Source organism: Rhea americana, unplaced genomic scaffold (assembly GCF_003343005.1).
Source record: "Rhea americana isolate MKP2758 unplaced genomic scaffold, rheAme1 scaffold_281, whole genome shotgun sequence".
NCBI classification, from domain to species: domain Eukaryota; kingdom Metazoa; phylum Chordata; class Aves; order Rheiformes; family Rheidae; genus Rhea; species Rhea americana.
The window spans coordinates 736,247-749,520 of record NW_028186403.1 but is presented as its reverse complement, the minus strand read 5'-3'; the positions used below and the strand labels follow the sequence as shown (position 1 = coordinate 749,520).

The 13,274-nt window shown below is 35.1% G+C and overlaps 1 protein-coding gene across 14 annotated transcripts in view; it reads right to left on the bottom strand.

The window, feature by feature from the left end:
- Positions 1–13,274, bottom strand: part of ATF7IP (activating transcription factor 7 interacting protein) — a 114,433-nt gene that overhangs the window by 22,046 nt on the left and 79,113 nt on the right. For 7 of the 14 annotated variants that reach the window (XM_085308784.1, XM_085308785.1, XM_085308786.1 and 4 more), the window contains exon 11: positions 5,233–12,562. The exons of 6 other annotated variants lie outside the window; for them this stretch is intronic. In XM_085308784.1, coding sequence (XP_085164910.1) covers positions 11,120–12,562 — 1,443 coding nt within the window. In that variant the 3' untranslated portion in view covers positions 5,233–11,119. Of the gene's footprint in view, positions 1–5,232; positions 12,563–13,274 lie in introns of those variants that run through there. One more of the 14 variants, XM_085308795.1, reaches the window with a different exon arrangement.

Sequence of the window (13,274 nt, the reverse complement as noted above, 5' to 3'; positions counted from 1 at the left end):
CACAATTTTCAGGTTCTTTTGGAACCTCAAATCCAGGAAGGAGAGTAAGAGATTTTGGAAGAACGGAGAATCAAATATTAGAGGACTACATCACACTACTTTCTCATGKGGAAATTAAATATTCATAGTCTGAAAGAAAAGTTTTACTTCCGTAATTCCAAATATTTCCTGAATGGTTAAGATTTACAAATAGAATCATTTGGAGTAATCTCTGCCATAAGCAAGTAATAGTTTTCAGAACATTCTGTGCCCAACTATTCATGAAAATAAAAAAAAACTCTGCCTCAACTTTGAGTATCATGACCATAAAGATCTTACATTCTGGAATTCTCTCAGGGAAATGTTTGTTGCTACAACGAGCTGTGATAACTCCAGTTTTACAAAAGAGATGTAGTTGTGGAAAGGCTATAGAGAAACAAGTTCTAATGCTTCTGTAAATAGAAGAGAATGTGACTTGGAAGAGGGAACAGTCTCTGACATAGCTCACAGGAGGAGATTCAGACATGCTGCTCTGAGTGGAATCAGAAACCAGTTTAAGAGGTTTTTCAGACCTGATAAAGGGAAATGGAACAGGAAGCATGGCATCAGAGTTCCAGTCATGTACAACCTTCACAGTAATGTCAAAAATCAAAATAAGAGAGTGAGTCTTTGCACTCCTAATACTGGATTTCATCAACTGGACAGAAACTGATAACACAGAAAGACAAAAGTCAAGGTATCCTGGTCTACTATCAGTTTTTAGCTTGCTCCAAACACAGGAGATCAAGAAGCTGAACCTGCTTCAGCTGATCTGAGCAGAAAATCAAGCTGATGCAACCACAACACCCTTTCAATCAGCACAGCCACAATGGTGAAATAGTTGAAACTATTTCATGAGAATCTAAAGCATATGCCTGATGTTTCATTCCACAAATCGCCTAACAAGTCTGAACAGCAAAAACATTCAGTGGCCTAGGACGCCAAGTAGGCTGGAAAAGAAACAAAATGACCAAAGTAATATARAGTGATTTCTACCTAATTAAGGAACATAATGTTTATTTAAAAATAAACCATTCATCATTTGTCAGAACCAGAGCATCAGTCTCTGAAGAGACCAAAGGCTGCACTGACTCAACAGAAATCTGATGGTTTATAACACCTGGGTATCTTGTAGTAAACAGACAGAAAAAAAGTTTAAATTGAGATTTAAAATAAATGTAAACTGCAACACTCATGCTCCTTTCTGTCCTTGTTAACAGCTTATGCATGTTAACACATATGCCTTTAAACTCCAAGTAAGTAGGAAAAAACCCAAAATACTATCATTCACACTGTTGTTTTGGATCTATTTTATCCTTAGCTGATGAGTTAACTCTGCATCAGGGAATAGTGACATCAAACTGAACCATCTAGTTTGGCACAAAGGCACTTACATGATTTTCATAACTTAAAACAAAAGTAGAAAGTAACTGTTTACTATTTAGGTTAATTTAAAATCTGATTCTGTATGACCTGCAGAAAATTTGCATCAAAAATATTTTTTCTGTTTAGGTTTGATGGCTTTTTAATACTTATTTCCATAGCAATCTTTCTCTAGTGAATAAAAAACTCATTTAGAAACAATGTAATTATATCTTCACTTAAAACATATTCCTCCAACAATATACATGTTATTGGGGGAAAAAAACCCTAAGCAATCCTACTTGGAAATGTCGCATTGTTTTAAAGATAAACGTAGAAAAAAATAAACAGCAATACAGCAAAAACTAATTATTTTCTTGACTTGTTAAAATTGATTTGATAAAGAAGATTCATGTAAACTGGAGTTTAATGTGAAAAGGATCTATAAACAGAACACAAGGTGAGATGGGGGAAGATGACAGTAAGGTTTGATTAAGCAGAGAACCATAAAGGGGAAGAAAGGAGGCAAAAGGAAGAAGGAGGAGGACAGAAGAGAATTAAGCTGTGCACGCACTACTCCAAATACAGAAGGGCTGTTTAAGTGTTCTGTAATGCTACTCCACTGTTTTCATTGTMTACTTTGACTGAAACACATAGCCTACAAGAAGGAATCTAACATTTACAATCCTGATCTATTTTGAAAAATGGAGAGTTCTTTAATTGAAGAAAATCTAGTCAAATTCATGGTCCCCTCCTCACCCCCCCAGCTTTTTTGGTTGATAAAGTCACCACTTACAACATTGTAACAGCATATTTTGTAACTCTCCCTGCACTCAAGTTTGCATGACAGAAGCCCCAGGCAAGTTATCTAACTTGACAGGGGTGCAAAAGAAGTATTTTAGTGCCAAGCAGCTCTTTCACACAAAACTTAGAAATGCAGCAACCGAAAAAAACTGAGAACAGGGGCAAAAACAAGAGTAATCCTCATCCCTTTCAGATATTTTAGTGAAAGCTAGCAACTCTTGTAGAAGGTTAAGCCATAAGCACCTCTAAACACCATCTAATCACTAGCACTTTCTGGTGCATAAGGAAGATCAAATCACAGAATTTAATCATATACAAAATGCAACAATTCAAGTTTGTATATTTCWATTTTTCTTGAATTTTTATTAGAAATTGGCACTTTAAGCATTCTACTTGCAAAACTTTTGCCAAAAAGCTATCTGTAGTACTTAAAAATGAGTAACATTTCCTGGAAATTTCTCACCATGAAAATATTAGAAACAGATTTATTTTATTACAGAAAATATCTACCATATTACAGTAATTACACTTCAATTTAGAGTTAAGAACAAAGGATTGGTAGAACTGACCTATACTCAAATCTCATACGTTTTTTAATGTGCATACTATAACAATATATTATCTGTTTTCTTCCAATTCTAACCACGTAAGTCTTTCTATCAAGAAGTTTAAAGAAAAAAAGAAAAAAAATAGTACTGAAAAAGAGGTGTACTGACAAATGAGACACCCTTATAGGGAGAAGCATGAAGAAAAAAAGCAGAAACAATCCGATTTTCCTTGTGAAAGGATGAAACTATTCAGTGACATTGATTCAGAATGTCACATGAACATTTCAGAAACTAACGAAAATGTGTCATAGCAAAAAGCTCTTATAGGACCCCAAAATTCCTGGAACTTGTTAAAAACGCCTACGTACAGGGAACAGCACCGCCTAAATCTTAAACTAATATAAGTTTTGCCAGTTTGGGAGTAGCTCTGAAGTCACAATTAAGATCTGCAGTAAAATCAATGTAAACACTCTATCATATAGAGTCTGTGTGTGTATATATACACATACACACACGCATATATAAATAAATACGTAAAAGAGTGTCAACAATGTCCCTTATGTCATTTATTTTAACATCAGGAAATACACATTAGTTAATAGTAAATTAGTATGTGAAAAATCAGAATGGAATTTGCCTCACAGTATAACAAACGGTTGTCACTAGTGTTGTTAACGATTCTGAAGCAGTTTCTTCATTTGCCTCAGGGAATCTGGGACATTGAGACAGGTTAATGTTTTATTTCGAAACACATTTTTTCCACATAAGAGACCATTTTATACTATTTGTAAAATAAACTGTAGAGGAAGAAAGAATACCTCAACTTTGCCACCCAGCAACTGTTTCAGATCAATGTTGCTGCAAGTGAGGTTGATGCATCATTTGTAAATAAAAAAAAAAAAAAATCCAATTCCAAGAAGAAAGTAAGACTGAATTTTAAAGATCAAGATAGGTGTAACAGAGATGATGCTGAGAAAAGAAGAGGGTATTTTCATTATAACTACAATTGTGAAAAAAAATTTAACACAGAAGTAAGTGACTAGGAGCATCACAACATATATAACAACAGTAAATTACAAAAAAAAACTGGTAAAGAAATCCCTGAAATTCAAGTTGAACAGATGATTTCACATAATATATAACACATATCTACATGCACATGAGTTTACCACATTAAAAAAAGTAAATTTTGATATTTTGAAAGAAAGTTATCAATATGCAATTATCTATTTAAATATGATTTTTACAAACTATTTTGGTATTATATAACGCCATGGTTCAGTTCATCACATAGAAATAACAATACTATTAATGTAATGCCACCTGCTTTTCATAAATGAACTTTAAGTAAAAGTGGAGGGGGAGCAGAAAAAAAAGCCCTACCAACCAACCACACCTCAGTGTAAAATCAAAATTAATCCCAGGATAGTAAATACCCACATCCTGAAGATCACTTGTGACACACTGACATGGTGCGAACACTATTATTATGATTATCGTAACAGTTTCTAAAATAAAAAGAAATCAGAGTTTTTGAAAACAGACAAATTCATGAAGCATCACACCACCACAATCATGCATGACGCACCAAGGCGTTATATAATAGCAAAAAATCAATCTTAAATTATGGGGAGTGATGTTAAAAACATGTTCTGGGAATGGGGGGGGGGGTGGAGGGGCGGGCGCGCATGTGTGTGTGTGCCCGTGTTTCAATAATTATATGGCCTTGCATTATGTTTTTGGTCATTCATACTGAAAACTACAGATTTCAAGCACAGTTTAAGTAACTTTAGACTTTTTTTTTTTTTTTTTTTTTTCATTTTCCAGTATACTTCAGCCACTGACTGCTTCAATGTCAGGCTTATCATTCCTTAACAGTTATTAATTTCAATGCAGTAACTCTCACAAAATTGATGTAATTATTTCAGCCTTGCAAAGCTGTCATGAAAATTTATTTGACCAGGTACCAAATGTATATGTCATCTCTTACGAAGATAAAGATGAAAATGATCATAATGCAGCACAGCTAGCATTTTACTGAGTTTATACTTCAGACAGAGTTTAACAGGGCTGCAGTATTTATTTTGATAGTGTGTGGTTGCATACTCATGTAATACTCAAATACTCTCAGCAGATATTTTATGTATTACATTTATGGCAAGATTGCTACACCCCCCTGAAACTTATTCTGCACTCTGCAACACTTTCTACAGAACAATGCAAGCAAGGAAGGAAAAACAAAACAAAACAAAAAAACAACAAAAAAAGGGGCAAGTAACCAGTCTTACTAAACCTCATTTATTATATACCCGATCATATATCCTATGAGTTCTTTGTTGCAAAGAGCAGACGTTAGCTGTCTACTAGTTAATTAAAAACTTAATTCAAGGAGCCTATCTCAAAGATTGGTAGAGCCTAAAAAGAGCACTTGGACAACCAATCATAATTCCAGTTCAAAATCTTAAAGGAAGATAAGGAAAATATACTTGACAATACTTCAAGTATTTCTCTATAGTTCTGATTTTGATTTTCCTTCATCATACAGTTAAAAGGGTATATAATAACACACATACACGCAGGTACACACATCTCTCTACTGGTTCTTACTGTTACAAGGTGAAACATCTACCTTGTTTCTCCAAAGCCCACTGACAGTCCCCAACAGTATCATATGGGAAGGCCATTTTGGATGATGAGAGATTAATCAGTAAATGTATTTTATTTGTAGCACATTTCAGATTAATTTAATGCAGCTATTTGTAGCACATTTCAGATTAATTTAATGCAGCTTTTTATAGCTATTATCTGTGTTTGGTGTAATGACATCATCAGTTACATCGTTTTAATATTTTTTTTTGGCCCAAATAGACAAACTAGCGCCTGTAAAACATGAGTTTATTTACTTATTATTGAAAACTGTTCTCAGTAACTGCAGATTGCTTAGGTTTCACATAAGTTACTCATAAGGAATAGAATTAAAGTTAAATCATTCTCTTACGAATTTTAAACTGTCCTCCTGCCAAAATCTTTGATTTAGAATTAGTCTCAGGAAGAGGTTCCACCTTACTGATTAGACCTAGTTGCATTTTAGCAGCACGAACATAACCCCAAGGTCAGAGACAGAAACCAAGYATCTCATTTACATATATAATGATGCATGTTTATTTTCAATGACAAAACCATGAAATGCAAGAAAATATTTTCACCAATAATACTTCAACAATATAGAATTAATAGCTGCTTATAAACCTTAAGCTGGCATTTTGCTCACATTGTTTCCCAACAGATGCTACATTCACAAAGTTTGTTACACATTGCAAATAAAGGTATAAGTTATATTTTATTACCATTTTAGGAAAGAAATTTAGAATAGTCACCGTACGGCTTAGATTAAACTGCAGTCAATAATCAAACAGATCAAGGTATGACAGAAACAACGGGAAACAGGTATGGCACTAGTGGTTTTTTGTTGTTGTGTAGTCCTATTTATTTATTTATTTATAAACTAGTGTTAGCTGAAAAGATAAATGCACAGACAAAATTTAGATTGGAAAAAAGATTTGCTCCTTGAAGAGGATAAGGTGCATCTGAAGTGGGGAACAGGGAAGGAGATGAGACTATTCATCTGACTGGATGGTTTAATAAATATATCATACTTAATCTTGAACTGATTTATTCTTTACCAGCCATTTTTAACACATCCAATCCCATTAAGTTTGTTCACTGTTATTTTATGTCATAATATAATAAAAAGGTTTCATAAATTCTCTCAATAGGCCTAGATCTGTTTTTATATATTATATATAATATATATAAATCCTTTATCTGTAAGTGGGGTTCATAATAAAATACCTAAAAATCATTATAAAGATTTGTAATATAATTAAAAATGCCTTTACCTCTGTAACAGTAATATGTACTGTAATATACTAAAAGTGCTTGTCATGTCTTCAGAAATACAGTTCTAGGACTTGAGGCACTGGGATGGCCACTGGGAAAACAACACTGACTGAACAGCAACCCTTTAAAATTTCTGTATAAATGTGAGAAAGTTTAAGTTAAGAGACAAAAACACAGCAAGATGCTCCCCTTCCCACATCTCCTTGGGCACAGCTTGCTTTTGGAGTAAGAAGTGGGGAAGGCTGGAAAAGACAGCAGCAGCTCTACAGCAGAATGATGATCCAAGCTGCTTACTGAGAGCTCTGACTATACTAACCTAAACGTTAGGCACCTATTGAGAAGCTACATGATTCAGGATAACTGATGAGATGTATCAGATTAAAACAGAACAAGGCTACAGAAGTTTCTTCAAGTATCTTTTCAAAAATTTGTTGTTCTACACAGCTAAAATCCTAAAGTGGCCACAGAAAGTACATATAATGAAGAAGGTTTATCTTCTAGRTTGTCCACTGTAATTCATTGGGGATGAATTACATAGCAATTACAGAATAAAAAAATTGAACATACCGTAAGCTCCTGTGCTAACTTCATAAAAACGAGCAGTTATTAAGGATGTTCCTTGAAGTATCAGCACAGATTTCCAAACTTACCAGACAAAACCACAAAACACACTAGTTTTGGATTCATGGCACTAGGACAGAAACTTCATTATGAAAAACAGATGCACAATTATATACGTGGCTGTCTTATGGAAGGTTGTTATCCACCGTTTTCAGAACTCCTTTTCAGAGCCAACTCTAATACAGGAAATGGGATTTAACCAGTAAAATGGTGGCCATTGTTTAAAAATGGAGGTTAGTTGACCTGATTAAGCACTCACCTCACTGTTTATTTGCAACTGAAAACAAACCTTCACACTACTTAGAAAAGCATTTAATTAGAAAATTCAGGAGTAATAGATAACAATTTCTTCCAAAGTGTATTTGTTATATTCAGATTTTTTTAAATTTAGTTTTAAAGGTCGGTTAACATGGCAGCACTGACAAGTTTAGAGCCAAAGTACATTCTAAATCGTAACAAATAGATTGTACATAAACTATTGGGTCAGTGTGCTTTACCTGTAAGTGAAATGTAACGGGAAGAAAGCAAAAAGCAAACAAACACCCAGTCGTCATGCTGCTTGAGGTTCTCTGCTGATACTGCCACTGAGGAGTCCAATTCACATCAATTTTGATAGATTTCATGATATTCATACTACGTAATCTGTACCGTAATGCACAGGATTGAGTCAAAATTTTGTCTTGGAGTAAGGAGGGAAAAAAAGAAGAAAGATACAAAACAGCAACACCCTCCCCCTCAGATTACTGTAGATGTGACCACAGTTGACTTTACAAAAGCAGCAAAGCAGTTATTGTCTGCCTGCCTACCTCAGCTTTTCTAGAAAGGAAACGTGTAGAGAGGATCCATCTAACACACTGGGCGTGGGAGGGGGCCACCAGAGGAAGGATCTAGAAGTATGCTCTATTAAGTTTTCCATTAAGCTTTCCACTAACATGTAATAATGACTCCAGCTTCTTCAAGGCAAGGCTACTTCTAGCCCAAACCAGAAATACTGTTTTTCTCCTTTTCAAAAAAATTCCTCTTCCCATACAAAAATAAAAACCTTGATTCGCTGCAGTTAACAGCTTCCAAATATTAGGTTCAAACTGAAGGTAGTAAGAGGACTTTGCATGGTTAATGAGAATGAAATTATTTAATTTGGCAAATTAGAAGCCAAGAAAAATCTAATTATGAGCTAACAAAATGGAAGTCAAATTAGAAGCCAAAAGGTAATTCAAAGGRATCAGAGACATGTCCAGACTTGCCACAAGAGGTGTTTTGTGGTTTCTGCTCATTTTTTTAAAAATATTTTTAATTTTTTCCAATTTAAATCACCAACTAGATTTGTGTTAAGAAATGAAACTACTAGTAGTATGCCTATGTCTTTACACAAATCTAGTTAAGACCAGAGCAGGCCGCAGGGTCAGTGTGCACAGTATGCAGCAAAAGATGACAGAAAGTAATAATTTATTTCCTGGCAAGATATTTCTCTTGCTCTGCAAGATAAATATTCAACTTCAGTATATCTTAACAAGGAACTACCCGAGACAGAAAAGAGGAACTCTTTTTTTTTTTTTTTTTTTTTTTTTTTTTTTTTTTTTTAATTGAGAAAATACACATCCATCTTGGTGAAAGTTTAAACCTAGATCTCTTCAAACAGGAATTAGATTTGCCAGTCTGGCTGAATTGTGCTCTGTAAATCCCTTGAATTTAGAAACCTATGCTACTCCAAAAGACCCTAGAATAAGTTATTGCAATTCTTCTGTATTTTGAGAACTTAGCTTGCCCTTCATTTTTTTCAATTTTTCCTCTTCCTAGGCATGAGAAAGGATTCATTTTTTTTCCACCACTGCTGTTTTATTTGCTCCATCTTTGATAAAACGACAAATCTGGATCCATACTTTCCTTTTGATAGTTATACTACAAATTCATGCTGCAACTAAGCAAATGTAGCATTGTGCAGCAGAAGTAATTTTTATATTAACAACTATGCCTGATCAACTATCTCGATCATTAAAAAAACAGCAAACAAAAGTAACCGTAAATACAATGTGTTAAGATAGACCTTTCAACATCTTTTAATCTTTAAGATGATCCATCAGAAAATGGAACACTCTACACTAATTTTACACTTTGGAAAACTGAGATGGTTTGTAATGTAATTAAAAATACATCACCCAAAGTCATAAAGGTAATTATCAGTCACGATTAAAAAAACCCAAATTCAGGCATCAAGTCCTCTGTTCAGACTACAATAAAATTCATTCAGTATTTGAAAGCCTTTCTGGGAAAGGTAGTCCTCCACAGAATTAAGAGTTTAAAATGGTAAATTTATTTTTTCAGCTGGATTTTTTTTTCTATTTTGTAAACTACAGAGCCATGTGAATACTTCTCTAGTGAACTAGATCTCTACAGTTAAGTCCTTAATGTGACAATTAACATGTGCTTGTGTGTGTATACATAAATCTACTTACAAAAAATTTCTACAGACACTTCGAAAGTACAGTTATTCTTATTTTACTCAGTTAAGATAATGGAAAGCTGTTTTAAATGCTATGCTATTTCTTCTTCCAAGGTGGAACCGCCATATTTTGTGATCTGATGACTAGCTTTTCATTTTTACCTACATTTAAGGTTTTGTGATTTGTCAGAAGCTCTGATGAAAACTCATGGCATAGAATAGCAGAGACCAACCGTGAGTTGAGTCAGAGTTTCAAGTATGGCTCATTAAAAGTGAATTATAACTAGTACTCCCAATTTCTTATTTCTCTTCATCAGAAAAGAGCCTTTTTAATAACAATTTCATTTCTCTGACAAAATTCACATTCACTGTCCTGAGACAAGATTTCTAACCTGTAAGAGTCTCCTATGAAAAGTGTAATGATCGGTTTACCACAGTGAGCGACAGATGAACTACTCTAAAGAAATTAAAACTAAAATCCATTTTTGGACAGTTTGGTGGGGAAGAACAGGGAGTGCTTCTTGTAAAAGAATTCTGATAGACTGTTATACTATATTGATACAGTATGAAATGCAATGGAAGGAAGGGGTAGGTGAGAGGATATATATAAAAAACTCTCTCAAGATAAGCACATGTAGAAACAGTACTTCAATTATTTGACATTTAAGCAACAAACTTGTTCTCAATCCTTTTGAGAACAGTTTTCCCCATTTCAGACATAATGGAAAAGATATCAACTTTAGTATCATTTATACCAAACAGTGCTTTTGGAGACCAGAATGATCAAAATTTTAGCCAGAAATATGAAGAGGAAAAGGAAAAAGCTAAAATATAAATCTGTAACCACAAAGGAAAGCCAATTCAGAAGAAACTAAAACAAGCACAGTCCTCTGGTAGGTTTGATATAAATTTGAACAGAGAGGGTGATAGTGGTCAAATAATTCTAGGCGTTTTCATGCATACATACAGTTATAGCATATTTATGTCTACTTCATTCAGCTTGTACTTTCTGTTATCTTCAGTAATCAAGTATTTGATTTGTAAAATGCTACATTAGTGCCAACAGGCACAAATGGTATGATAAGTACATCTTCACAAAACATAAAAGCCTGCTCTTAGTGAAGAAAGCATAGCTCTCCAGCTAAGTAGAAATCAATATCCCTCTTCATTTTTTAAAATAGCTTTGTTCAGCCACTTAAGAGTGCCAGCTGCCATAGAAAGTCATATAGCTGCCACAGGAAGTCACACAAACTCCAAGCCCTGCTCTGTTTAAATTTCTGTTTCATAGCTCACTTCAAGAGTGCAAACAGGATATTTCTTGCTGAACCATGCAGTAAGAAATTTCCTTAATGGACCAAGTGAAAGAGATTTGATGAATTTTCTACTTTAGTAATTCATTTGAAATGATGCTTCCATTACAGAAGCATCAAGTCATCGGTTCTTGTTTTATCACAGGCTTTATAAAGACAGGTTCATTACAACAGCCTTGAAGGGGACTGGCAGTTAGATTCACACTGGCTATGTTCTTTGGGAGAAGCATCTTGGAAGCAGCATGGTTCAACAGGATGTGACTTTTAGAATTCAGAGCTGTATGTCCCCCAGGGACTAAAGTCACAGAATTACTGCCAGATGGCACAACAGATTTCTTAGGAAATACAATTTTGTTTTGTTCTAAAACAACGTGATTTATAGAAGAAGCAGAGGCACCAGATAACGATCTTGTTATCACTTCATTTGGAATCTTGCTATATAGATAATTGGGGGCGTTATTGTCCATTACATCTGACCAAGCCCTGTAGCGAACTTCTGCAGCTCCCCAGTAGTGTCTAATAGCAGACTCAGAGCGATGGCCTGTCACTGCCATTATTTCTCTAGGCCCCAGTCCTGCTTCACACAGTAGCTGGATGGTAGTAGTTCGAAGAGAATGATTAGTATATCGCTGAGAGAGCCTGGCTGCCACACTTATCCTGGGCATCATTGTACCTAAGTAGTTCACACCCATTGGCTCTCTTTTGTACCAGACAGACTGTTCTTGCATTTGCTCTGATGTTAGCTTTAAAGGATGTAGGTAAAAGGCAGGGGGCTCCGGAGGTAACTTAGACAAATAAAGCTCCAAGGAGAAAACAGGACAGTTTGGGTCCCCTGGCATATCATACATTTTACCCATTTTATGAGGATCTTCACCATTTTTTCCTTTGCCAGGATACCTAAACATAGCATATCGACGCCCGTTCTTGTCCTTCTCAACAATAAAAGCATCTGGAGCCAGATCTCTTAAGATTTCCCTCCCTCGTTTGGCAAAATGCAACTGCAAATCAAACCACACCTTGTTGACGAGTGCCAGGGGACTGTGCAATCCCAGCACACCAGATTGTTTAATCTTATGCAAGTCCTCAGCAGCTATAGGAGGATGGTGGTGAGTCTCATCCTTTCCCTGCATGCGCAGCATCTTCAGCACACTTACAAACACCATGTTTGCACTAGCAAACTCTTTGTCCTTCATTAAGCAAATCTGACGATTATAAGGTGGCATTTTGAGATGCCGGTTTAAGCCAGCACGCATTGACTTGTAGCTTGCCACACTGTAGGTATTTCCATCATGATTCCTTATTGTGTAATAAAACTCTCTCAAAATGTCATTGAGTTCACTTACTGGGACCGATTCAAAGCTAGGATCCTTGCCATTTTTGGCCAGCCACTGCTTTAATAGGTTAGCTGCCCAGCCAGTCTGCTTGTGGGTGTTTTTGATGCTCTTAGCATCCTCTTCCTCTTCCTCCAAGCCAAAGAGGACATCCTCAGGGAAGTTAAAATTCRTCTGTGGTGCTTCTACCGCTTCTTTTTTTTCTGATGAAGTCTCTTCCTGTTTCAACTGCTTTTCGAAACAATTGATCAAAGTTGTACCATCAAATATGCCACAGGTATACGGCACACAGCGAACTACTTTTTGTTCTGAAAGCTGTGAAGTGTGGAGTAATACATAGTATTTTGGATTTTACATAACAAAAAGCAGGTGGCATTAACTGGATTTTTCAAATGATATGTCATGTCAATTCATACTTCACTAGCCAATTAAAATGCATCAGATCCTTCTTCATTAACCATGGCATTACACATGCTTTAACTGATTTGACTGAAAACAAACCTAGAAATATACACGGTAACAGAGGACTGAAAACCGGAAAGAATCGTATGTCCTTCATTTCCCTCCTCCTTGCTCACCGTCTATTGCTAAATACCACTATCGCACTCACAATCCATTTTCGCAAAATCTTTTCCGGGTTTCAGGCTCTATCAAATAAGAAAGTTCTTTAAATACGTATTTTACATTACCATACATTTGTCAGCTATTTGTCAGTACTGTAGTTCCTACATATCAACTATTTTTAATAGCTATAATCCACAGGTATCTACAAAAATTAAGTTTCAAACAATCATTTTTTATGAAATATCGTTTTAAAAAGGTAGAGTGAGGCACAGCTGTAGATCTGTTAATACCAGGTCTATAACAGATGAAAAACAAAATATTGCCCAGTATATTTTCTTCTTGAGATACAATTCAGATTTAATTTTATCTTGAAACA